We start from the raw sequence: 27,764 nt of genomic DNA, 5'->3' as shown, positions 1-27,764 counted from the left end.
GAAATAGTTAGGGTGAGCCACCTAGACAAGGTCTGTTTAGACACAGCCTGGCCTAGTTTGTGTCCGGTATACCCCACAAAGAGCTGGTCATCCACTCTCACCTTGGACATTCTGGACACATTAAAGTTCAAAGCTCTCCTAGGGTCCAACCTATGAAGCCTTGCTTCTTCCTTACTAGAATGCAGAGAAGTATAGAAGGCAGGTAGCACAATTTTCTGACTCAAATGAAAGTCCAAAACTACCTTAGGTAAAAAGGAGGGTCTGACTCAACACAACCCTGTCCTTGTGGAATAGAGTAAAGGGTGGCTTGGATGAAAGTGCCTGCAACTCGCTCACTCTACGTGCCAATGTAAGAGCAATCAACATAATAGTCTTAAAGGTTAACAGTCTCAATGGACACGAGTGTAAAGTTCAAATGGAGCATCCATCAGAAATCGTAAGACCAAGTTAAGGTCCCAAACTGGAACCTGAAAAGGTGAAGGCGGAAACACATTTGTGAGCCCCTTTAGAACTTGAGTAACCCAAGGAATTTTGAAATAAGGGCATTCCTCGGATGAGCGCTTAAAGATAGAGAGCCCTACTAGGCAACCTTTAATGGTCCCCACCTGAAGGCCCTTGTGGGCCAAAGAAACCAAAAAGGATAGAACATCCAGAGGTGAACACTGAAAACGATTAACATTTTCTCTACACCAGTCGCAGAACCTATTCCAACGGCAATGGTACAGAGACTTTGTTGCTGGCCACCTGTCCGTAAGCAACGACTCCATTAAGTCATCTGAGAGGTCCCAATCCTTGTATCTCAACCTTTCAGAAACCATGCGTGAAGGTTGAGTCTTGACCTCTGCATGGAGAACCAGACCTCCCTCTCGCGAGGGAAGGTCCTCTCTTTGGGAAGACGCATCAGAGGACAGATGGACATTTCCAGAAGATCTGGGTACCACGATCTCCTGGCCCAATCCGGAGCAACTAGGATCATGCGGGACCCGAACTGTCTTAACCTACTGTGAACTTGAGGAATGACGGGAACTGGAGGAAACGCGTACTGTAGGTGGAATTCCTAATCCACCATGAGCGTGTCTCCTTAAGCTCCTCTCGGAGGAAATTCCCCTGAGCAGTACTACTCGCACCTCTGGTGGGCACCGGTCACAAACAGATCCACCTGTGGGGTTACCCAAAGGGCAAAGATGTCTTGAAGGATTTCCTGAGCTATTTCCCACTTGTGGGAGACTACGCTCTGCCTGTTCAGAGCATCCGCCGTCGTGGTCTCCTCTCCGGCCAGATGAACCATTGTCAGGGAGATTCCTTTTCTGAATTGCCCAGAACCAGAGCTGCATCGCCTCTATGCACAGTGGTAGGGATCCCCACACCTCTTTTGCGGAGGTAATTCATAGCCACTGTGTTGTCTCATTATCAGGACATTTTTCCCCTGTACAGACGCCAGGAAAGCCTTCAGTGCTCGCCTGATTGCTCTCAGCTCCAAATGATTGATGCTACGTTTGGATTCAGATGGAGACCAACGACCACTGATGGCCAGATAGTTGGCATGAGTTCCCCACCCTGTGTGTGTCCCCGTCACTAGTTACCTCCGGCCATGGCTGCCATGAAGGTTCTCCCTTCATGAGGTTTTCCTCGCAAGTCCACCACAGAAGGTCCTCTGAGACTCTGACTGGAACCTGACGGCGATCCAACATCTTGCCCGAGAATTAGGAACATTGAGTCCTGAGCGCCCATTGAAGGGACCTCATTCTCAGACGGGCCTCTGGTACCAGAAAAATGCAGGATGCTATGAGGCCGAGCAACCTTAAGAAATCGAAGGCCGGAAGACTGGGCATTCTGAAATTTGGTAACTATCTGGAGAACGTTCTTAGCCCTCACCTTGGGTGGCGAGCACTTCCAAGGGTGTGTCGAAGACAACCCCGATGTACTGGAGCTGTTGGGAAGGTGTCATATGGGACTTCTTGAAATTGAGGGAGAAGGCCAGTCTGTGAATGGAGGGACAGGTAACGTTGCAATGATCCAAGGCTTGTTCATGAAAATACGCCCTGATCAGCCAATCATCCAGTTAGGGGTAGATTTGAATTCCCCCACCCCTCCTGAGATGCGTTGCCACTACCACCATCAGTTTGGTGAATACCCTCGGGCAGAGGTTAACCCGAATGGCAGGGCTCGAAACTGAAAGTGCGATCTGCCAACTGCAAACCTCAGGTATTTCATGTGCTTGAGCTGGATTGGCACATGAAAATAAGCATCTTGAAGGTCCAATGACACCAACCAATCCTGAAGTTGGAGGGCCTGAAGGATCTGAGAAAGAGTGACTATCTTGAATTTGCCCTGCCTGAGGAACTTGTACAAGTATCTCAAGTCCAAGATGGGTCTCAGTCCCCCGTCCTTTTTGGGAATCAAAAAATAAGGGTATCATCATCATCCCTTGTTCCTCTCCGCTACAGGTACTATTTCTATAGCGCCATTCTCTAGCAGGGTTAATATTTCCTGCACAAGGAGCGGATCTGGAACCCTCAGTGTACTCCCGGTGGATTGTCGTGAGGCTTCTGTAGTTAAGGAAGGCAGTGCCCCATGGGCTATAGTTTCCCCGAGCCCAAGCATCTGAAGTAATGGCTCGCCATTCTACCAGATGCGGAGACAGCCTCCTCTCCCCCACTGGTGAGCTGTGACAGAAAGCCTCAGAGCGGTTTTGAAGCGGCAGTAGCAGAGCCTGATGGCAAAGAGGCTGCTTCTTGAGCTGCTTTGGCACCTCTAGCTCGTCCACCATGAGGAAATTTACGTTGGCCTCTTTGACCAGCCATTCCTCTCGCCCTTCCAAATGAGTACTAACAAAAGGATCTACCCCTCCATTGCTGTCCGCTAGGATGAAAAGGCAGAGGCTGCCCAACAGCTGCGCCAAAAGACTTGGTGGCTGCATTAGAGGTCTGCAACTTCTCAAGGCTCTCGCCAGCCTTGCTGCCAAAAAGGTGAGACCCGTCAAATGGCATGTTCAGAAGTCTAGCCTGCACATCCGGTGCAAAACCAGACTTCCGCAACCGCACAAATCTGCGTATTACTGTGCTTGTAGCCATGGATCTGCCGATACTGTCACCAACATCCAACCCAGATTGGAGGGATTCACACATGGCTTCCTTGCCGTCCTTAAAAATAGCTAGGAAGCCTTCCCCTTTGGGAATATGCTCAGCCGCCATAGATCTGCAATCCCCCAGAGTGAACGAAAATCTTGCCAAGGTACAAAAGGAGCTGGTCGCCTTCAACGCCATACTCACAGCTGAAAATAGCACGCCCATCCATACACACGCTTCTCGTCCCCATCTAGAGGGATGGTATGGTATGCAGCCTGTTTCGAGGTAGCCGTGGCTGCCTGGTCCACCCGACTCTCAGGAGTGGGGTGAGATGACCCAATAGCAGGGGTCCCTACTGGAGGGGCGGTATTTTCTGGTCAGAGATTTCTTCATCGCCATATTAGTCTCTGGGGTTTACCCAATTTTTAGCCACCTGCTTCTGCAGAGCCACATGAAATGGCAATATGGGATCTGTAGGCGGACCCTGATCCAAAATGTCCGTAAAATCATGCTGATCATAGTGGGTAGTAGGCCTGGCCCAGCCCAAATTCTCCAGCACTCGTGACATAAGGCGTTGGTAAGATGAGTCGGCGTGCTCACCAGGGTCTGGTCTGCCCAACTCCAGCTCAGGAGAAGGGTCTATACCACTTGCATTATGCAAGGTATCACAAAGATCCTGCATCCTACTCTCCTCCGGAATGAGGCATTCTGGCACATTAGGAGTCTTAAACTGGAGACCAAAAGGAGGCTCACCTTCATCAGAGTGCTCCTCCTCAAAAATTAAGGCGAGTCACTTACAGTCTCTTTGGCAGAAGAGTACACCTTGTCTCAGGAATCAAAGCCAAAGGCTTCAAAGTCAACTACTTGGACTTAGACACCGCCTTTTTAGGTGGTTCCACCATTGCCAGGGGCTGCACAGATAAATTTGGCACCAACAGTGCCGAAGGCGTCGACAATGGCACCAAAGGCATGGAGGGCCTGATCGGGATGGAGGACCAAACCGGCACTACCGACTGGCGTGGCGCCAATGGCTTCCAAGACATCAAGGATTTGGACGGTTTTGATGGAGAAGACGACCGTGACCTCGCTTCACGTCTCGAGCGATCCTTAGTAACCTTGTCCGAATGAGGCCTCAAAGGCTCCCGAGGATCGTGCCGTTTACCCAGGCGTACGAGTATCCGGCCGAGACCGTTCACTGCCAGCTTCAACAGAAGGCACGGACGGGGCCTTGCCCTGCCTTTCGAAAATGTCAAGCATTTTCACCCGGAAAGCTTGCCACTCCGCGGGTGTCGAATGTTTGGAACGGCAACTCACCCTCTCGGGGGTGCCGCCTGAAGTCAAGGAAGGTGAACGGCAGTGCCTTCTCCTCGAGCGCTTCGACGAGGCGGATGAGTGGTGGGAACCACAACTGAAACTTGAACGCTTTGCCTTCTTCCTCTGAGGGGAGTCACCTCTCGACTAATCGGTCGAAGGCCCAACAGGTCGGGATTTATGGGGCTTGGACACCTCGACTACCTTGAGTTTCCCCTTTCATTCCCGCAAGGCCTTTCCAGTCATCGACTGTCACTTGGAGCATGTATCCGTGTCATGGCCCCTGCCGAGGCACCATAGGCAGACATGATGCTGATCCGTGATGGACATCTTGTATCCGCAGTACCGGCATTTCTTGAACTGGATCGAGGTGCTGTTGGAGTGGAAGATGAAGCCCTATTGAAGAAAACATCCCAGCAAATACTAGGAAGTACAAGGCGCGCAGAGTTTCATGAAGCAAACACGTTTGCAGAAAAAGGGAGCTGATGCTAAGGGTACCGTGCGTGCCACCTATAACATCCGATGATGTCACCCTCAACAGAGGCCTTCGAGGGACATCGGCCAGACGTTATCGACGCAGGGCGCCCTCTGCGGAAAACCTTCCGAAGCAGCTGAGCTGTGGACGCTACATGCCAAAGATGAGGAATATGTTGGAGGACACAATCCATTTGAAATAGGTTTAACTGTGGTTTGTGCAAGTAACCTTTCCCTGATACCATACTTGTCTTCATATCGGAGAAAACCAAGCCAAGCATTTACATGTACATTTAGAATTGGTTCCATTGTAAAATGCATCCAAATGTCCAAAAAGCTGCAATGCTATTGAAATACATTGTATTGCATAGGCAGAAGGGAGTACTTTCTTACCTGTAACTCCATTTCTCCAGCGTTGGTATCTTTCATTGATTCACATGCTGTGAATATTTCCCGTCAGGCTGGGAAACCTCGGTAACTTTAACCTAGAGTTTTCCTATTGAAAACTTAGACACCTTCGTGTCCTATCGATGTCCTTTTTGGGTGCTTTAGGCTACCCAATAGGACGTTCGGTATAAATAACCCCGCCCCCGCGGCTTCCCTTCAGATTTTAACCTCCAAAGTAGAGGAAACGCCGGTGAAATTGAGTTACCTGTAAGAAACTACTCCCTTCTCCAGCATTGGATCTTCCATGGATTCACACGCTCCGAGTAGATTAGATAGCAGTACGAACAACCCTTGAAGGTGCATGACAGGCAGTTCAAACCCATGCCCCCAGGCCATAACCACTAACATAACGAACAACATCCAACAACATGCATGTTAACAGAACCAGCAAGTGATAGAGTAAAACAAACCCTGGAAGCTGCAGGGCTTACCTTATTGAAACAGGCGTTGAAGGACCGCCCGTCCCACCTGTACATCTTCTACATGTTGCTGCCCCAGACAAGTGTCTGGTGAAGGTATGCAGCACCGCCCAAGAAGCCACCTGGCAAATGTCAATGAGTGGGATCCCAGCCCAGAGCGCACCGACGACACCGCAGACCTTGTAGAATGGGCTTTAGGATTGCCCCTCAAGGGCTTGCCAGCCTTGTCATGGCAAAATGAAATTGTGGACGAGACCCAACGGGAAAGTCCTTGCTTGGAAATGGATCGTCCCTTGCTGGAGGGACCAAACGCCACAAATGGCTGTTTCAACTGCCTGAAGTCCTGAGCCAGATAACACTTCAGTACCCTCTTAATGTCCAGAGAATGCAGGGCTTTTTCTGCCTGCGTGGTCGCCTAACAAAGAACGAGGGTAAGGCAATTTTAGCATGTTTGTGAAACTCCAAAGGCACTTTCGGTATGAAGTGAGGATTAGTAGACGGGAGAACCTTGTCCCTCATGAATCGCAGGTACGGGGGTCAATGACCAGCGCCTGAAGCTCCGAAATCCTGCTGGCAGATGTGATTGCCACTAGAAACGCGACCTTCCATGAGAGTAAATTCAAGGACGCCGTCGACATGGGCTCAACGGGTAGTTTCATGAGAGCAGCAAGAACCACATTGAGACTACATACCGGAGCAAACCTTTTTGTCGGGGAAATGTCTGAAAAAGTCCTTTCAGAAAATGCTTAACCAATCCGTCACTAAACAGAGGAGTAGCATGACACCGTCTGGTGAATCTGGAAGTGGCTGTCAAATGGACCCCGACTGAAGACAAAGCCAGGCCCAACTGCACCAGATGAAGCAGGAATGGGAGAACCTGGCCCGGAGTAACCTCCAATGGTTGCACTCCCAACTACTGTGCACACCAGGCACAGAATCTCACCCATTTCCTACTTACGAGACATTAGTGGACAGCGCCCTTGCCGCCTCTAGGATCGGTCAGCACTCCTGTGAAATACCGAAATGACCAAACCGAAGTGGCCAGGAGCCAGGCTCAGAGATGCCGGATCGTGATGCCACACTCTCCCTTCATCCTGCGATAGTAGATCCTGTTATGCCCCCAGACGAAGCAGCTCTTCCGCCACTAGATGAAGGAGATCTGAGAACCACATCTGTCTGGGCCAGAATGGGACGATTAAGATTATTCTGCACTGGTATCTGCGCACCCACTGGATCGTCCATTGAAGTAGCGGAAACTGAGTGAATGCATGCCTGAAGAAGCCAGTCCATGGGAACGAGACCGCATCTCCTTTTGACCCTGGATGAGCCACTCTGCTGGCAAACAATGGGCACTGCTTGTTCTTTGACGTGGCAAACAAGTCGAGAGGGGGGAACCCCCCCACTTCCTGAAGATCTTCATCACCTACCCCTTCTTCAGCGTCCACTCGTGCAACTGCACCCGTCTCTGCTGAGAGTGAATGCCTGCAAATTCTGGACCCCCAGCAGATGGTAAGCCGCAATGTGAATTCCCCTAGCAATGGCCCAATGCCATACCTCACAGGAGCCGAGAATGCATGCCCCCATGGTTCCTTAAATGGAACATTGTGGTGGTATTGTCCATCAACACTTAAACCACAGTGCCCTGGATGCGAGGGGGAAAGGATTTCGGGGCCCAGTGCACCGCTCGCAACTCCAGTACGCTGATGTGCAATCCTACCTCCTCTCGAGACCACCGGCCCTGGACCTCCGACTGGTCGAGGTGCACCCCCCCCACCCCCCAACCCACCTGGGAGGCATCCGCCACCATCGTGAACTGAAAATCCGGCTCCAGCAGGGGCATGCCCCGTACCAGATTGTGCATGCCCACCATCGCAGGGCTTCAGCCAGTCCCTTGGAGATTACCACCTTGTCCCACCATAACCCTCGACTTTGCAACCACCTGTCTGAGAAATTCTTGTACCGGTTGTATGAACAAGTGACCGTTCGGGATAAGCGGGATGCAGGACGCCATGGACCCCAGCAGTGACATGTAACTGCGGACCAAGACCACCGTTCCTCAGCCCCATTCGGCCGCTCTGTACTGCAACTTCACCACTCTCTCTTCCAACGGCTTGACCAGATTGTCCTGTGTGAGAAACTGGGCACCGAGAAAAACCAACTCCCTGGATGGCGTCGGAAAGGATTTTGTGAAGTTCACTGCGAATCCCAGTCATTGTATCAGGTCCATGGACGCCTGGAGAGACTCCTACGCCCTTTCCAGCGACAGCCCCCGTACCAACCAGTCGTCCAGATATGAGTACACAGGATGTCCCTCCCTGCGGAGGAAGGCAGCCACTGGAGGCAGGCATTTTGTGAACGTTCTGGGTGCAGACTTCAGCCCAAATGGGAGGACATGGAACGGGTAATGGTCGTCCCTAACCAGAAAGCGCAGGAATTTGCGATGGTTTGGCCTCATCGGGATGTGGGAGTAAGCGTCCTCCAAGTCTGACACCAGGAAGCCCCCCCGGATCACATCCTGCAGCGTCAACCTCTTCAACTTCAGGCGTGCAGATTCTTGTCTGCCAAAGATCTAGAATAGGCCTCCACTTTCCATCACCCCTTTCGCCAACATGAGTTCAACCTCCTGCCGCAAGACACAGGTGCGGCTGCACCATGTGTACAGGTGGAATGGGGAGTTGAAGATGGCGGAACTCCGAGTGGCCAAGGCGTACCGTATCCAGTACCCAGCGGTCCATAGTAATAAGATTACACTCATCGGGATGCCGCAACACTCTTCCCCCAAGTTGAATGCCCGCATGGCAGTCATTGGTGAGACTTAGATTGCCGTCCCTTAGCAGCAGAGGAGGCAGGGCACTTCTTACGCTGTGCCTGGTATTCTTTGCTTTTCTGCCCCGCTTAGGATTGCCTGAAACCTTGGGAAGAGTAACCGGGGCGACTAACTTAAGTCGCTGGAGGCGGAATATTTGGCATTACCAGAGGCCCCTCGAACAGCACATTTCGAATTAGGTGCCTTCAACTTCTCCAGACGTCCCTACACGGCTGGTTCCAAAAAAGGATGGTGCATCGTGCACAGGCCCACCTGCCACATGTGGTCCAAAATGGGGATCGAGAAGACTGACTTCCGTCGCTTCCCCGATGGATGTAAACCTGGTTCATGCTCCTCCTCCAGACCCAAGGAGACTGAATACGAAGCAAGATCCTGTTGGAGAATGTCCACCGGGAGCAACTGCCCGAAGCTGGCCCCAGAGTGCCATGGATCCCCCGTCGGCAACAAATCACCATCCGCCTCCAGCTGTGTTGTCTGCAGCAATTGCAGACCACTGACAATCACGGCCGTAGACGGTGCCGGATGACACCCCCGTCGAGGAAGGGAGTATGGATTGTACCACAATCATCAATGATGGAACCTCCATCGAAGACACTAAGGCCTCCACAGGCCTGGCCTTCTCCGGCAACGCCGGCTATGTGGTCGAAGTGCCGGAATGGTGCTTGCCTGAATCTTGGCTGGAAGAGGACCTATGCCGGTCCTTAGACGAGTGCTTTGAAGAGGACTCTCGCCCTCGCCTTCTCCACCGATGCAGACTTCTGCGCCGACTTTTCGGGACCATCACTCACCCCCCCCCCCTGGTCTGGCCCCGCCGACCTGGAGGGCGAAGATCTACTCGCACCTTTGGACCGATGCGACTTGGATTCCGAGGAGAACCACTCCCCCATCCCCCGTCCCCCCCCCCCCCCCCATCTCTGATGCCGGCACCTCCGGGCGTGTTTACTGACGGGAGTTTCATGGACATCGCCCTCAGCTGTGTAGATGCCTTTCCCGCCGGAGCCGAGCGCATGCTTCCACAGGACGAAACCTCTGAACCCGGGTAAGTGCCCTTGTTGAGCCAACTGATCAGCCGGCGGCTGCAGTCTTTCAGCGTTTTCTGAGAAAACCCATGACAGATCTCACAGGCATCCGCTGAATGATTGGGGTAAAGGCAATCTGCATGGCCGTCCCCCTCAAAGACCTTGTTTAGGCCGCAGGTAGCACAAGGCCTAAACAGCGACTTTTTCTGGCCCGCAGATGACAGAATGGCCGATAGTACGAAAAGCACATGTAAAACACGAAGAGTAAACATGAGATGATCCCAACTGTTTGGAGACGGTTGAAATCTGAAGGGAAGCCGCAGGAGCAGGGATATTTATACCGAACGTCCTATTGGGTAGCCTAAAGCACCCAAAAAGGATGTTGATTAGGACACTAAAGTGTCGACGTTTTCCATAGGAAAAGGCTAGGTTAAAGTTACTGAGGTTTCCCAGCTTGACAACGGGAAATATTCACAGCATATAAATCCATGAAAGGTCCAATGCTGGAGAAGCTATAGAAATGTTTAGAATCTGTATATATTTATAAGCCGCCAAACACGCAAGTAGACAGCGCACACTGTGACAAGGCCAGTACTCTGTCAAGTGGGGATGGGAACCTCTGGAAGACTGTGGGGGTGGAAAGCCGGCCAGGGAGGAATCCGAAGTCAGTCCTAACACGGATGACAGTAGCAGTCGAGATGGCGCCAATTCCTGCACACGTGTCAGTCTATTTTCGAGCAGTCCACACCTTTACCTCATGCTATATACCTCAATAAATGCCTGCCCATGTTTGTTTCTCCTAGTGACATCGGACCCCAATGGGAAACCAGCAAGAAGCATCTGAAGGACATACAGGTAGGGGCACCGAGTACGTAGGTGCTCCAGGGCTCGGGCACTGACCCCACCCGCATGCTCCCCCATCTGCATAAAAGTCCCTATACTTTAAAATAGGACTTTTTTCAGTACTGCCCCCCCTGTTCACTCTCGTTCGTCCCCCACACCCCTCCGCCCCTCTAAGTCTGTGCCCCTGGATACAAGGATGCAGTGCTGGCACAAGCGGCCAGGAGACCGGACCCGACCACCAGTAATCATCCGCCCCAATAATCTGCCTCCTCTGGCATAGGAGGAAGACTGGGAGAGAGAGTGACAGAGGGAGCGAACAAGGTGACACCACCAGTGTGTGGCAGACTGGGAAGCTGCACGTGCAGCCAGAGCGAGCACACAGATGCTGACAACCACCCTAGACCACCAGGGGCTAATACAGAGCATACAGCCACCTCCAACAATGGGAGCCATCCATGGGTTCCAAAGAACAAAAAGGTACCGGACATGAGCTTTCAGCCAGCCAGGTCACCATTACTGTTCTGCGGCGGGCCTGCATGGATGAAGCGGGTTAGGGAATAGTCATCAATTTGTAATCATGGCTACATACAACTCGTTCAGGGTGGGGAAGACCGGGCCAGTTAGACCAGGCACATAGTCAACACATGGAAGGAAGTCAGGAGGGGCGTATAAAGAGGCAACAGTAATTGTGGGCTATTTGGGTCAGGTCACTGCCGCCCCACTAAATCGCATTCCGATTTGCCAAGACTCCAATGTTCTTGCAGGGCCACAAGCAACAAAGCTGCCAAAATGCCAGGGGTTCACTGTGCAGGACCACTTTACAATACATCACAATAACTTCATGGGAAACGAGGTTGTAGACGGCATTTAAAAAGGTCGGACATTAAAAAGACTATGGCCTCAGATGCAAAAAGGAGAGGAGCCTGAAAAATAGCCTGTACCTTTGTGGCAAATCAACTTCCGGAGTACCAGTGGTCTAGGAATTAATATATCAGTTTCTAAACCATCAATCAGCCCAACACCTCTAGTACACGAGAAAGGATCCGAACAGATTGGACACGCAAGCAAATTATAAACCACCTTGTCCAATTTTGGTAATGTGGACGGAAGGGCAGGCTTATCTCCACAAGGTCGTGGATCATTGGTTAGTTGCAACACAGCGAAAACACATATTACCCAATGATAAAAGGGACTGTCCAGTCAAGGATGTATGAAAACATCTACTTTACTATTCAATAGACAGTTCTACACACTACAAAATACAACCCACCCTGTAAAGGAATGCAGAAGGAAAAGGGATGAACTCTGGATACTGACAGGAGGGTAGACAGCAAAGTAAATAATTGCAATAGTTAATGGATACTTGGTTTCAGCACAAAGCGAGCAATGGGTTGTACAATGTAGCTCTAGGGGCCCTTGGCGAAGGACCAGGGGGACAGAACCACTGTGTACCTTGTGCTTGTATAAGTTCTTGGTGCTCGACAGTGTAGAGTTGGTTTCAGGGTGCTTTGCAGCTTCTGCAACCGAGTGCAAGATGGGAGACAGCTGCGAGTATCAGGAGGCAGGCCGTTCGACAGGCAAGGCTGGACAGGCGTCTGCAGGCTTGCCTACATGGTGGCTCTGGGTCAAGAATTATCTCAATGATGGTTGGCAGGTCTAATGCACTTGTCGAGGAGTCTTGGACGACGCTAGTGACTGCGGCATGATAACTGTCAGTGGTGCAGTCAGTTGCAGCTCGACTGACTTGAAATGTCCTTTAAGGCGGATGCTGGTTGATGCACTCGTCCCAGCTTCTTTTGTGGGCTTGTGTCATCCTTTTAGGAGGACAACCCAAAGCTGAAGAGAGCGTTTCAGGCAACAGCTTTGTCCTTTGTTTGGTTCAGAGACTCTCTGGCACTTCCCACCTCGGAAGCTTGCTTGCAGGTCCTAGCAAGACACGCTGGGTACTGGTTCTGCAGCTTCTGGAGGGTACTCTGCATTCAGCATCTACCTCGGTTCCCAGGGAGATATTTAGGGGAGAGATCTTGCTTCCCTCTTGGAAATCCTGGCCTTCCTTCACTGGCAGAAGCTGCAAGGCAGACTGTACCTTCAGTCAGGGTTCAAATGAGGTTTTGTTAATCTTTGCAAAGTCTTCAGATGATCTGCCCAAAAGAGGGACTCGGCCCGCTTTTAAAGCCAAATAGGGCACAGCGATTGGTGTAGGCCAAGCCTACCTTAATGAACCAACCCTGGGTCCCCACCAACAATCTCCTGTGTGCCCGAGGTCATAACTAGAGTGCTTTGCAACAGAAAAAGTAAAGGGGTGAAAACATGTAATACAAAGCCGTATCCATCTTCCAGTCTGTTGTGGATCAATGGGGCTCTCTGGTTAATTGAGCTCTCTGTGGTTCCCGATTAAAGCGGCAGGTCTCCCTTGAAGCTGTGGCGATAACAGACCGTCTTCATCAAATCACATACTCGTACCCTTTGAAGGGGATCCCCCTGCAGGGTTGACTACTGTAAACCACTGTCCCAGAGACATGAGAGTTGATGGCACTTGATAATGAGAGGAAGGAGCTGGCTTCAGGATGACACTGATGCTTATCAAAAAGGTGTGTTGTGGTTTCCGGTTTCCTTTGTTTTAGCCTTGGCATCCAGGCCCCAAGTGGGCCTGTTTGAAGTATACTCCATTAGCATGTTAATTGCTGCCACCACCTGCAAAAAAGGGGGGGGGTAAACAAACTGACAGGTTGGATCCATGCAGCCTTTGATAGTTAATTAGGCCGGCTGGCCATGGCAGGAGGAAGATTTTGACCCTCCACTTCTGAGATGCATTGTGTACTCCAACTGTCAGATCCCAACTAAATATGACAGGCAGGACTGCGCCTGTAGGCTGTGCCCACCCAGGGTACGTGTCTATGTGTAAGTCGTGTGGTGAATATAGGAAAACGTGTGCAGATTGGCCCCACACATTTTCAGAGGTTGATCTACCATCATTACATTTCATATAAAATTCGAAAAAGGCCCAGGTGAGCGCACAACCACCGTGCAGTCGGTCAAACTCCTCACAGCCGTTCAGAAGAGGAGACCTGGTAATCCTTGCGAGGCTGCACGCGGAAGAGTCTGGGCACTGCATTGTAAACAGTTTTAATTAATGTGTTTTACTTTGGCAATCCCTGCCCAGCTTTGTCATGCCAATAAAGCAGCGTGTACTGCACCGGGTGCAAAGATCAGCCCGAGGGGAGGGCGGCTGATGTCAGGCGAGGGCCGGCCCCAGGAGGGCGTGCAGCCCCGGAGCCTCCCCCAAACTTTCAGAGCCCTGCAAAGCAGGCAGGCGGAGTGAACCACTGTCACTTCCTGACTGTGCGAAAAACAACAAAAAAAAAATAGAAAGAAACCCGAGAAGATCAAGGCTGTAGCACACGTCTGTGTACAGGAGGAAGAGATCGCACGGGGCGCGCTCCGAGGAGGACACAGATCCGCACACAGGTGAGAAGCACCTCGAGACTGCACAGAGGGAGCCCAGGTGGGCGCACAGTTGTGGGGAGACCTTCGGGACGGGGGGTGGGGGTGCTCTCCCGGTATTAGAGAAGATCCCGTCTGCGGCACAGATTTGCACAGAGGCTTCAAACACTTCAATTAGACCAAAGCTCCGAGGGTTCCGGGTGTGAGACGGGACGCATGGCGGAGGTACCTGGACGCACGCACAGGTGAGGGACGCTCGCAATGTTCGAGCGGGGGGGGGGGCAGGAGGGGGGAAATGGAGGGATAGAACCCGCACACGTGTGATGCACGGCCCCAGACATGAAAGCTTCTTAGCTCGCGCAGCAGAGGACCCCCAGGCCCGTACACGGCGGGGGAGGAGGGGAGCTTCGGTGCGACCCCAGCATTGACGCTGCACCGAGAGGCATTTCGGGACAGGCACCCATCACATCTACCCATCCAGAAGGCGCCCTGCAGAAATGCCTCTTACAGGAATCTTGACAATGCCCAACTGGTAACTATAGGCAGCTCACTTGGGAGGTCAATGCCCCGCTGGTAGGTGGTTAGCGGGCGTGGGGGCGAGGGGGTAGGTCGGGTGTCTTGTGTCTGTCCCCTTCAACTTTTCGCATCACACCGAATAGCCCCAAAGAGTTGAGTGCATGTAAATGGCGGTCACTGGAACGCGTATAGCTCATGCCTTGCATTTAATATGGCCCCGAAGCACTTTGCGTTAGTCTGCCAATGCACCGCCAAGCAAATGGCTACTGTAGACTATATTCTGACTCCATACTTTAAAGGGCGTGTTGGTGCAGTGTGCCACGTGTTAAGTAAATAGTGTTTTACTCTGTCAGTGGAGGAACATTGCTGGAAATGTGGGGAAAAGGGGGTGCATGACATTTAAATGAAAGGGACCCCTGTCAAATGCATGGGACACAATGGTGGGCCCCAAGAGTTGGGAGGCAATCCCTGCCTTACCCCGCCCCCCAACCGTACCCATAAATGTACACCCATACTCTGTGCAAGTTACTATTTTAGCAGTCTTACTGCCATGCGCGGACTGAGGCATAAAAGTGTCTCGGGTGGCACTGAAAAAAAAAAGGTGCACGGTTAAATGGCAATTCATTCCTTTTGGGATAGACTGAGTAGTACCCAAGGGGGAGGTTTTTGATAGTCTTTGAAATGCATAATTTGTATCACATTTTATTTATTCAGTAACACTGGTCATAAACTACTGGCCACATCGAGAAGTAACGTATCAAACTGGCCCACATGGGCCAAAAGTGTCTCACTTTGGCCCAAAAAAAACGGACCCACTCGCATTTTTGGTTCGGGCATTATCCCGTTGCCCCATAGGCCAGTCCGAGCCTGCCAACAGAACCAAATCAAGCCTGGTAATTAGTTTATTGTGCCCCCACTAGAGGTACCCAGTCCTTAATCTAGGGAGGAATGGTAAAGGATGTCGCAGACAAGGAAGGATGAAGGGGAAGACCTTCAAACGAACCTCAAAGATATGATGGGTATGGAGGTTGGGGGGGGGGGGTGTCGCGCGTGATGGCCTATAATGAGACTTCTGACAGCCTTCCACCAGTGGCCTTATACAGGGCACAACGAACCCTACATTCCGCTGGGGTGGCTAAGTGGTATGGTTGGGGCCTTCAGAAAATAGGTGGGGCAAACTTGGAGGCTCTGCCCCCCCTGTTCTACCACCCCTAGTCTGGGGTGGGGGGGGGACTAATTATCAAATAGTATATTTTAAAGCGCAATATGTAGAAAGGCGATGAAGTGTTTCTTGAAAGTAGCAGCTTTAAAGTTTCACTGCGTTTGTTCAAGTACATTTTTCTGAGAAAGGCTTCCCTTACCTCGCTGCCTAACAAAATGCAAGTGCGCACATCCAGGGGTGCACCTAGGCTAACATTTAGGCGGGGGCTAACGCTGCAAATGTTGGGAGAGGCTTTTCTTCAGAGACAGTGGAGGAATGGCAAACCTACTGGTGTGGGGTATCTAACTTCAGTACTCATTGTAATGAGACTATTCTAGTGCTGCTTCAATGTTACCATCAGTTAACTCTCTCCTTTAAGTAAGAAAACACCTGCTTCTTGCAGACCCTGAAGGTCCTAGAAAGTGTGAAAATGGCAGATGGTGTGCAATGAAAGACTCATGATCATAGTATAACAGGACATAGCAGCATGTGGGACAGTACTCTGGGCGTCCCACCACGCAACTTTAGTGGCCCGGAGAAAATGTAATGTTGGTTCAACCACAGGTAGTCCACTATACTAGAATCTCTGGTGCACTGACTTGCTGGTGAGACTATAGCCCTGATTCACAGAGCGTTTTCCAATGGGTTTTGCCGTTAGAAATTGCTTCTGTGAATTAGGCCCCATGTCTGCCTGTCAAATCAAGCGATACGAGACTGGGGGAGGGCCAGTGCAGCAAAAATGCAATTCTATGTGACAGTATTGGAGCTATGTGCAGAGGAGCACCAGGGTACACCAATTTGTCCCTACACTTATTAAAGCAGTCCTATTGTAAGGATGTAAAGGTAATCACTTATAAGCACTACCATTTTTTCAGTTGAAGTCGGGGTGAAATTACATTATTTGCCCAGGATCACACACTTATGCTAAACAGTGAAGCAGGGATTTTAACCAACTCTGAAATTTGGGCACTGCCACCTTCCCTTCTTTCACGCTTTACTTGAAACACATTTTTAAGTTTTGGGTGTCAAGACCTACAATAATACTGTCCTATAGAGTTTACTTGCAAAATCCACTAATTGCATAATAAAGCATCAGGACAACATGTAGATCCTTAGAGCAGCTGCATGTTGGACCAACATAATATAAGTTTACCTTTTGTTTTCCACGTCCTGAATGCAAAACTATAATATGCAAAAGATCCATTTACCCACTTTATTTTCAGCGCTTTAAGACGCACAATAAAAAGTTGGGGGGAGGAGGGGCCAGCAGAGGGTGGGCGGACTGACTCAGAGAAACAGGCACTGCTTGATCATCTGATCTGAGCCGACGAGAAGAAAGAATGTGCCAACAGGACCATGCTAAGCACAGAAGCCCCGCCCACTCATCTAACAGGTCAGCTCAATAACGCTGCGCGCCAGGCCTTACATCAAATGAAGGGTATTTCCCTAGAAGATGCTGTAAGGGCATTGGTAAAGTCCTAAAAAAAAGGAAAAAAGTAGGGGGACTCATTAAATGGGAAGGGACACCAGAAATTAGCATATCAATGTGAAATATGCAAAATTTCATTCAATTGTGTTTGCATAACACAACAAATTGCAACGGACAAATAGGCATTTGCCTTTCAGAAATTCAACATACAAAAAACAAAGGATATTTTCTTCTAATAGGGTTTGAAATTATTATTATTATTTATTTTTTTTTTTTAAGTGTGCACGTTTTAAACCCCAAGAATCAATGCCAATGTGTTCACTGGAGAGTGCAGTCCCGAAATTTGACATTTCATATGGTGTAGTGGTGAAATGCACCACCTGTAAACCTAGCGACCACGGTTCAAATCCTCACGTCGCCTCTAAAATATCCTGATAGACGCCGTCCACACACGTGTGCCCTCTACTGGAGCCCTCAGCAAAGGTGCCCTGCCATTGCGTGATTGCGCTACACCCCAGCCTTCTTCCCCCTATTCACATGCTCTAATTCACTACCACCCCTTCCATCCGATGGGCTCTGAAAGGACTCGATATGCATTGTAGTTTCTTTTAGAATACATCATTTAGTTTTTAGATGCATCCCTGCTCTGTTCGGCAATGTGTATATACATCGCATCATTAATACAGAACCATACAAAGAAAATCTTTCAAAATGGATGGTGTTGATCGTTATGGGACAATTCACCTGCATCAGTGATATGATATGGCATTCATAAAGCACCTATACACTAGTGTTTCAAAGCGCGAAGAGGCAAGGCAGGGGGAAACAGAGGGAAGACGGAGACAACGATCTTACTAGGCCAGGTGACATTGAGATCGCGCAAGTGCAGGGGAGTGGGGAAGGGAAAGTGTGGGGAGGAGGCATTGCAATACATAGGATCAGCAGTAAAATAAAGCAGTAGGTAAGAGTGCGGGCAGCTTGTGGTAAGTGCAGACATCAAGGGTCAAGAGCTGGGGGACTGCAGTTATACAGAAACAGTCCCCAAGTGCAGGGGGTTGCTCAGAAGGCAGTGCAGGAGTGCAGCTGGTGGGGGAGGGGACCTGGGCCCGAGATCAGAGGGTAGCCAGGTGGCCAGTGCAGTTTCAGTCAGGTATTTGGCAGGGAAGAAGAGGAAAGCAGAAGCAAAGAGGAAGGTCTTGAGGTTCTTCTGGAACCAGAGATGGTTCTCAAGTTTCAGGGAGGCTGTTCCAGAGGGAGGCCATAGCCGAAGAAAGATCTACCACCAACTCGTTGCTTGGCGAAGCGACTGACCCTGAGGGAGCTGGAGGCGGATGAGCTAAGAGCTTGAGAAGGAAGATATTTAGTAAGAGTGTTGGCGGTATTGAGGCCCCAGAAAGCCTTGTGGACAATGCAAAGGGTTTTGAACTTAATCCTCGCAGCCACTGGGAGCCAGTTCAGAGATTGCAGTCCCGGAGAGAAGATTTCTGAGCTTGAGGCGAAGGACAAGTCTCGCAGTCCTGTTCTGGATGAGTTGCAGAGGGCGGAGAGTAGAAGCAGGCAGATTTAGAAAGAGGCTGTTGTAGTAGTCCAGCCTAGACAGAACCAGAGCTTTGGAGACAGCGAGTTTCTGGGGAAGGAAAGGAAGAATACCTCGGAGGAGGTGCGGCCTGGGTGTGTATGTTCTTAGAGACAGATGTGGGGAGAGAAGGAGAGAGTGGAGTCGAAGATGACCCCTGAGATTTTTAGCCTCACGGGTGGAAGAAGGAAGAAGGCCAAGAGAGGCCGGCCAGAGAGTGACAGGAAAGGATGGTGCAGGTGGGCTGATGAGGAGAATCTCAGTCCTACTGGCATTAAGGCAGAGCTCGGTGGCACACCACTCCTGGATAGCAGACAGATGAGAGAATGAGAAGAGGTGGCCGAAGGGAGCCTGAAAATGAGCAGAGTGTCGTCTGTATAGCACTGAAAGTTGGGGCAGAGAGCGGCAATGCAGTGGGCAAGAAGTGCCAGGTATTGGTTGAACATCCACGGAGAGAGGTTAGACCCCTGGGGAACACCACAGGCAGAGAGAGGGAGAGGAGAGGAAGGACCCAAGTTGGACCTGGGGGGGTCGATCTGAAAGGAAAGAGGTCAGCCAAGCGAGGGCCTGATGGGTGATACCCAGGTTATCACGGATACGGTTGAGCAGGATGGCATGAATGACCGTGTCAAAGGCAGAAGGGAGATCAAGTAAGATGAGGACATTGGGGGGGGGGGTGTTTGAGTCAAGGTTGGAGAGCGGGTCTTCATGGATACTCGGGAGAGCAGTTTCCATGCTTCTGGCACCTCTGAAGCCAGACTGATGGTCATGGAGAGAACCAACCAATTCAGTGTGAAGATTAAGCTGGGAGATGGCCAGCTTTTCCAAGAGTTTGCCCAAGAAAGAAGTGATGGAGATTGGGTGGTAGTTAGCAGGGCAGGAGGGGGTCGGCAGAGAGTTTCTTAAGAAGATGGTGCACAAACAAGTGCTTCAGGGGGAACGGGAAGACTCCAGTCACGAAGGAGTGGTTGCAGAAGTCCGCCAAAGCAGTAGCCCGGGTGTCAATGTGGTCCTTGATGGTCTTATAGGAACAGGGGAGAACCTGTTTGACGAGACTTTCATAGATCGGACTGGTCTAGAAACCTCATCTGGGGAGAACAGGGGAAAGGCAGAGAAGGATGGAAGAGAGGTGGCTGAAGAAGGGCCAGAGGAAAAGAGGGGAGTAAAGGTAGGAGGAGGAGTGTAAGAGAAAGAAGAGGATGTCTTAGGTTTTAGAGATGAAATGAGAAGCCAGGGCTGCGCAGAGGGCCTGGGAGGTGGACAGGCGAGGTAGAGACTGCAGCAGGATTGGCCTGCTCCTTGCACATTTTGAAGAGTTTGGCCGAGTTGTTGGATGCCGCAGAGACGTGGGCTTGAATGAGGGCTCTCTTGGTGCTGACAGAGAGCCGGTATTGCCTTTGGAGCAGGCCAGTTTGTCAGATGATGTACAAGAAGCACAACATTTCCTCTCGACCACACTGCACTTGCATTTAAGGGTGACAAGGTCTGAGTCGTACCAGGAATTGCACTTCGCTTTGGGCTTCAAGCACATCCCCATGACAGGGGCAAGAACATCAAGAGTGTCAGATATAGCAGAGTGGGGCATAGAAAAGGCTGTGTGTGACTCAACCGAATTGGGAGTGGGGCTGAGAAAGTGGCGGCGAAAGCCTCAACTGCCAAACACTTCTTGGGTCGGAAAACCGAGAAGGTAGGTGGCAGTGCTGGAGTTGACTTGGCCTGAGGGTTGGAGAGCGCGAGTTGGGAGGAAAGGAGAAAATGATCACTCCAGGAGAGTGGAGTGGCGAGAGGGATAGAAAGGGCAAGGTCTGTAGAGATCAGAACATCCCGCGTGTGCCCTGCAGAGAGTCGGGCAAGTGAGTGCTACCAAGTGAGCCTTTTGTGTATGTTCATTAGTATTTGGGGCGGCTCATTTAGGTGTACCCTACTATCCTTGTGAGTTAAGGGTTGTGGTGATAAAACACCTGAATACGAGAGGTTGTGCCTTGCGCGCAGGGACTAAACCAGGCATGTAGCTTATTAACTTGCATTACTGGGGCGTTTGAAAACACAGCTTGCATTGCGTGGGAGCACCCAGACCAGTGAGGCTGTATTTTACAAAATATGAATTTATCAGGTCTACGGTGCATTAACGTCGATTAGATGCGGATACTGGTGCTTTTGAAGCTTTCCTAGGCCTGTGATGGCAGCAACAGGATGCAAACGTAGTCTTCTGAAAAATGTCTTTTGTAAATAGGTTGTTTGCTCAGGGTTTCTTTGACGACCTTTTGCAAAAGGTTAAAAGTTTCAGAGTTAAACAAAGAGGTATGGATCACAAATTATGCCTTAACAGAAATGATAAAAGAAGACTTTGCAAAGTTTTTGGGCTGTCATGTTTTTTGGAAGAAGTTTCCACATAAAATCGGTTGCAGCTCCTGCACACCCAAGATGATAACTTGCACACTATGAAGAGGTCAGATGTACGAGCATTAGAGGTTGCAGCACCTGGACATCGCAGGCGATATCTTGCACACAATCAAGATGTCAGGTGTACGAGCATTTTAGCACCTGGACCTCTCATGCAATATCTTACAGACTAGGACGAGGTCAAGTGTACAAGCATTACAGGTTGCACCACCTGGACAGCTCATGCGAGATCTTCTACACTATGAAGAGGTCGGATGTACGAGCATTATAGGTGGCAGCACCTGGACATCATCTCATGCAATATCTTACACCCTATGAAGATGCCAAGTGTAGGAGCATTATGGGTTGCAGCACATGGACATCTCATGCGATATCTTCCACCCTATGAAGAGGGCACATGTACAGGTATTCTAGATTATCCTCTTATGCCAACAAAAAGGCTAGAGAAATAGATTTTTAAATTACTAAGCCTTTGTGTACTTCATGAATTTTTGGAAGAACAGGCAGGCTGGATACGTGAAATGAAATATCTATGTACCGCTTTTGGGAAGTAGATCATTGTAATATCGGTAGAAATGCACTCCGTGGAGCAACCTGCCCATTTAAAAGGTGCCCTTTCTCTTTGAAGCCTTTTATTTTGCGCTTTTGCTCTCAGTCAGAAGGTTTTTTTGTCTTCAAAAGAGACAAAACGCCCTGCCTTGAAGAAACCCTGGACAGATCACCATACAATGTTAGATAAAGCCTTTTCTCGCTCGATTTGTTCCCAGAACATTAATACAAATAGATTTTTTCAGCTACTTTTGTGAACATCTTTGCAGTTTTGTTCCTGTGTCAGCAAATGTTTCTCGTGGCCTTCAAAAACGGAAACCTTCACCTAAATAAATTGTAAAGCATGCAACATATCAACGCCAGATGCATGTTCTTCAGGGTGACAAACTTTATTTTTTAGCCAGAGAGAGGTATGCTTCATTTTGGAATTTATTTTGGGCGTAAAGAAAACTTGCTGGACACTAGCTACGTCTATCCATACCTACTGAGGCCAGCTAGGATGCGTACGCTGTGCGCAAACCCGCTATGTACAAGTGGGGGCCGGTTGGGATTAGAAGCATTCAATTCTTTGTAGGATTGGGGTCCTCCACACAGATAGTCTGGTCTAGTTTGGACCTTCCGTTGAAATGCTGTGGTCTGCAAAAGTAAGCTGAAGGCAACCAGCCAGAAACTCAGCCAGAAACTGTATTGCTTTCACTCCCTTAAAATGCACGGGAGGGCTGTCGGGGCACAGTAGTGGGGAGAAGGGAGGTTGCTCAGTACTTCCAAATGAAGCACATCAGACCGCAATTTAGCATCATTTTTGAGGAATATCGCAAGCCTGTCAAAACCCCTCTTGTAAACATCCTTCAAATCCACTTAAATTGAATAATCCGTTTTTGGGAGGCAGGTTGCCAATTTGCAACAAGGGTGGAGTGGCGCTAACCTTTTGTTCCCCAATGCTGCAGCCACCCGATGCAGACCTGGTGGAGATGCGGCTGGTGTGTATTGCCATAGGCCCAACACTGAAAGACTAGGGGGAGCAAGAGAAACATTGACAATTATGAGCGCCTTGTGTATACATTGCCATTTGTGGGGGCTGTCAGAGTTTGGTGTAACGCTACAATACACACAACAAATTCCAGGGGCCACATCTTGGTGGTTCGCCAGGCCTGGAAAACACGCCGAGACCCAGTGACCCTCTGCACCATTATTGATCATGTTTGAGCAGCAATCGATACACTAGAGTAAATCGTGGGGGATGGAGGCAACATGCCAAACGACTGCGGGTGCTAGACTAGCCCGATAATGAATTCCAATACAGTGACAAATGGCCGCTTTGGCCTTCATCGACCGATGAGCGCGTCGCACTTTGCATGCGCTAAACATCTTCATTTTTCATTTGCATCATCAGCAGAATTTAGGGATTGTTGTCGAATGTGCATATTCCCACCCGCTCCCGAATTCAAGTGTAAGCGATTTTGATAACTGCAGAATAAAACCAAGGTGGAAAGACTGCATCTTGAGTTGGAAAAACCCATGAAAGAAGATGGCAGAGGAAGATCTGACAGGGAGGGTACCCTGCCCAATTGGGTGACAAGGGAGGAGGTGAAGAGGATGTGGTCATTGGTTTGATGGAACAGGAATTGAAAATAAATTAAAAAAAGGTTAAAAAAAAAACACATTTGAGGTGATGAGGAAATGATCATAGGGACAAATAGTTTGAAAAAAGAAAATGAGACATTACGAGATAAGATACAAAGCGGTATACAAAGAACACAACGTTCACGGTGCAAAAAAACATGGTATTCCACGGAGGCTGCCATGGTCTTCCAGAACCACAAAGATGTTCTGGCTGTTGATTGAGAATGGGCTAGAGGCGAGTAAGGAGGTAGTATTCACGACTAACCTTAGGAGCGGTGCTCCAGGCAACATGTCCCACGCGGCACGAGCCTGTGAGCCGCTACAAGACTAGGACGGAAGCAGAGAGCCCGGATCTGGGCCATCCAGGTCCTGTGGGCTCGCAGAGGTGCAACATTGTACATGGCTACAGGCCATTCAAGTCATCCATCTGTGATGCAGTTCCGGGGTTCACAGCCGAGTGGGTGACCCACAAAAAAGGTCACCTTCTTGTGGGCTCGCAAGTCAACACACTTGTTTAAGCCACCCCTAAACTATCCCACAATCACAAGCTTGTGTAAAGGCACTGTGTACTGAGAGCGTATACCGCTTGACAAGCAGGCCTTCACGTAAGAACCAAAGTCCCATTGCTTAATGTTTTTAATCCAGTGGGCAGTGAACAAGATGGAAGCATGTTGCATTATGGATGGAAGAAAATAGCGAATCCCAGAGTGTCGAGTGTTTTGTTAAAGGTTGTTCCCGTCCCGTCAAGATCACATACTTGCCCGCCTAGTGGTCGAATACCACACTGAACCCTGCCAATCTATACAAATCCTGTGTGGGCTATAGAACTGCATGGGGTTATCTAACTTGAGGGCGGAGGCGGCCCACACTGGCGGTTATGGGCACAGACCAAACTGCTGCTAGAGCTGCACATAGTTACTCGGGCATAGGAGCTCCGCCTCGCTGACCCCACCCTTACAGAGGCGCTCTAATGTCCTGAAGTGGGTCAATGCCCACACACCCGTACTCTTCGGTAGGCATTTGGACAAACTGCCTGCTACTCCGGAAGAGATCCAAGCTTCCCCGTCCCCACCTCAAGCAGGGCAGTTTACCAACACTGTACTTTAGTCTTGCAGGTGTCTGCCAACAAGGTAGCACTGCTTCTAAAAAGGAGAGCTTGGCAGCTACTCAAAGTGAAATGGCCTACAGGCAAACCCCAAAACGCTAGTTGGAGACATGGCGAACAAATAACTGTTTGCGTTGTTTTGTCATTGGGATTTGTACCGAGCACCGCTGCCATTTGCATGGTCTCCAGGTGCTCGGGCAGAGTACTGAAAGAAGCTGTGAGCTTGGCTAGTTGGGAGGAGAGGGGCATCGCAAGATTTCTGCGCTTACGGTTGCAGCTCGGAAGTACCCTGAGCTCTACATGCACGATATTCTTCTAACGCATTTCGCCCAGAAGGCTAAAATGCTTTGTATTGGTAGAGGAGACCTCCTTGTAATGTGGGCCTGCGTTGGCCAGGGGTTGGGTGTCAGTTGGTTTGAGGGGTGTAGATTTGTGCTGTTGGATTCTGGGGAGGAGGTCTTGTTGAAAACGCTGTGTGCGAGTGGCTAGTTTGCGCATGCGGAGCGAAGTGTGGCGAAATTACGAGACAGGGACGGCAGGGAGCGCTTGTGGGTTTCTAAAGGTTTGACAGTGCTTTGCATGGTTGTTGTGGTCTACTAAGTCTTTCATTGAGTGCCTTGCGTTAGGTTGTACGCAGACAGGAGCCTGTGTGGCATCTTTGGGCTGTGTCTGCATGTGAAAGTTGGTCTATGGAGCGGTGGTGTCTACGCTGCTACTTTGGTTTGGGTTAAATATCCTTTTGTTATGCAGTGAAGCACCAGGTTTTTAGGTTTTTCTTTTGCAGATGCTCCTGTAGAGTGCAGATTTCCCTCGTTTCACATCCAATGTGGAGATGGCAGACTGTCTTCCTCTGCAGAATCTTCCGATTTCTTAGAGCATGTGGTTTCTTGATCTTCTGTCTTTGAATGGTTGCTAATGCGAGATCTTGCTTTGAGAACATTCTGCAGCTGGTCCTTGAAGGACTCAGTGGGCGATTCAAAGGCCCGTCAGCCAGGTGTATTACCCGTTTTTAGCGAGTGGAGTGCTAGGAGAGTGGAGGCTGTGTGCTCCCGTCTGTTGAGTCCGAGTAGTAGTCTGGCTGCTGGGTTTTGGATCAGTTGTTTTTTGGAAGATATTCCGACATACCAAGGTAAATGCTTTGTGTGTAGTCATTTGAAAGCAGAGATCCGACAGCTTGTACTCCGAGCGGGAAAGAAAGGCGGCCATAATCTGCCTGATGGAGGCTCGGTGGAAGAAGCACTTTCACTCTAGTGTTGACTTTGGGTTCCAGTGTGCGTTCCTTGTCCATTAGAATGCCAAGGGTCTTGATAACATAACATTAGCCGGTCTGGGGCAGCTTCCCGTGTCCTCTGGTCACGGTGGCAGCATTTCAGGTGTAAAGTGGGGTGCAATTATGATTTAGTTCCGTTAAGTTTTGGGGTATTTGCCGTCACTCTTTCGCTTGCTCGCTAAAACCAACTGTGGAGGGTGGCGATGGAGTTTGTCATCAGTTGATTTGTATACGAGTTGTGTTTCATCCGTGTGGTTGTAAAAAGGGAGCTCATTTGATTTTCTGATCTTCATCAACGGGTGTGTGTAGATATTGAAACACAGTGGTCAGAGTCTTGGGGCAATCCACAGGTTAGGACATAAGAGTTCGACCAGAAAGGGGGAAGCCAGGTGATGTGTTAAGTTAGTTCCGAAGGATCTCACCCATAGCAGGGTATTATGACGTCAGTTGTCAAGCCTTCCGATTGTTGATCTGGTTACTCATTGATGGTCCACTGCGCATGACACCTACTGATTGTTTGATCCATAATCATTGCTATGAGTTTAGTATATTAATGTTTTATTGAACCAATATCATTTTGAGAGCCATGCATTTAATATGGCTTTATTAAAACTCTTCAAGATGAATATTCTGTGTAGTTATGTTAGTAATTAACAGGTGGCCACATTTATAATAAAAAGTCTAATTAATAGTACACTCTTCACTCCAAAAAAGAAATAGTCACAGGTATACAAACAGTATGATGCAGTTGAAGAAAAGGGACACATAAATTAAAGCACATTAGTATGACAGTTATTTAGATTACAATCCAACCAATAATGGTCATCTGTGTTCCAAATTTAGAATGCATTACCAATGTAACCCAACACGTGTGTGAGTTAAGAACCGCAGATCATAGGGGAGCAAGAGGTGGCGGAGAGGCCCCACCATTCTCAGCTTTGCCAAATTAGAACATAGTGATAGTCTTGCATTAATTTACATGGAAACTTTGTTCAGTCCGTTTGTGTGCCGAGGCCTACGGGCGTGCTGCGCACTGTAAGAATTCAATACCACACGCTTGGCAAGTTTCTGTAAATCAGTATGAATGAAAAAGTTCCTATATGAAGGCACCTTTCAAAACATTGAGGTAGGTATTGTGTGTTTTGTATATTCACGAAAGATGAGGTATGCCCTAAATTGTTGAATTCTATTTATTTAAAAGAACTAGTTCTGTCAAAAATGAATATTCTCAGCTGATCATTAGTGCCATCTGGTCCCAATGAGGCATGGCATTTGTTGCCAACTGTTAATCGAAAATGTCCATCAAATCCAAATTCTTAATCATAAAAATAATTGCTGTGTGGTAAATCACACACACACACACACACACATATCGCAAAACCAAGTATGCCGAAATCAGATCTGCAAAAGTAGCATCAGAACATTGCCTGCACATAAACTCACATAAAGTAGGTCAACTGCGGAATGGCTGAAGATTCTCACTTTGAAGGGATGCAAACCCCAAAATAACCAGGCAGCAGTGTCAGTGGAAGGTCGCTTTGTTGGTTGAGTGGTTGAGTGCGAGGAGGGTGAAAAGTCCTCTTCAGGCCGGAAAGTCTGTGTGGTCCAATGTTGAGATTTTGAAGTGTTGCTTGCGTGCCAAGGTGACCCCCCCGCACCCCCTCCTCCTTTTGCCAGTTCGGTAGACTTGTATTTATTCCTTTATGAAGCACTTTCGCCAAAGCGCTGTAAAAATGAATGTAAAAAAATAGTACTCAATCGAGAACAGTAAAGATAAATAATAATGAAACTGATTAAGATAGGTAGAAAATACGATTTAAGACAAACAAAGAGTGGATAGGAGAAGACCTCATAGAAAAAGACAAGTCCTTTCATGCTGAAGAGCCAGCAAAGAGAGGGCAAAAATGAGACTGAGCACAAAGGGATTTAGGGACAACAAGAAATTGATTTTGAGAGTGTGAAGCACCAGGAGGAATAAAAATGGAGAGCAGAGATGCAAAGTAAGAGGGGGCCAGGCCATGGATAGATTGAAAGACAATGCAAAGGAAATGGAAGAAGAGGCCGAACTTAAAAAGAAGCCAGGAAATGGAAGGGTCAGCAAAATACAGGCACATGAAGAGTTGGAAAAGGGTATGAATAGCTGCATTAAAAATAGACAAGAGTGGTGCGAGCTGATGGGCAGGAAGGCCTAGAAGGAGGGCAGAGCAGTAACCCCAATGGAAGAGTAGTAATTCTGATTT

The 27,764-nt window shown here is 49.3% G+C and overlaps 2 protein-coding genes across 5 annotated transcripts in view; one reads left to right on the top strand and one right to left on the bottom strand.

The window, feature by feature from the left end:
* PAN2 (poly(A) specific ribonuclease subunit PAN2) overlaps positions 1 to 27,764 on the bottom strand; it is a 1,309,324-nt gene that overhangs the window by 1,010,262 nt on the left and 271,298 nt on the right. The gene's annotated exons all lie outside the window — the stretch shown is intronic.
* The window catches only part of DGKA (diacylglycerol kinase alpha), a 542,794-nt gene continuing 528,720 nt past the window's right edge, over positions 13,691 to 27,764 (top strand). For 2 of the 3 annotated variants that reach the window (XM_069653797.1, XM_069653798.1), the window contains exon 1: positions 13,974 to 14,097. In XM_069653797.1, the coding sequence (XP_069509898.1) occupies positions 14,069 to 14,097 (29 nt within the window). In that variant the 5' untranslated portion in view covers positions 13,974 to 14,068. Of the gene's footprint in view, positions 13,877 to 13,973; positions 14,098 to 27,764 lie in introns of those variants that run through there. The other variant, XM_069653799.1, reaches the window with a different exon arrangement.

Source organism: Ambystoma mexicanum, chromosome 3q (assembly GCF_040938575.1).
Source record: "Ambystoma mexicanum isolate Mex_15411 chromosome 3q, UKY_AmexF1_1, whole genome shotgun sequence".
Taxonomy (NCBI): Eukaryota; Metazoa; Chordata; class Amphibia; order Caudata; family Ambystomatidae; genus Ambystoma; species Ambystoma mexicanum.
This window is presented reverse-complemented; position numbering and strand designations above follow the sequence as displayed.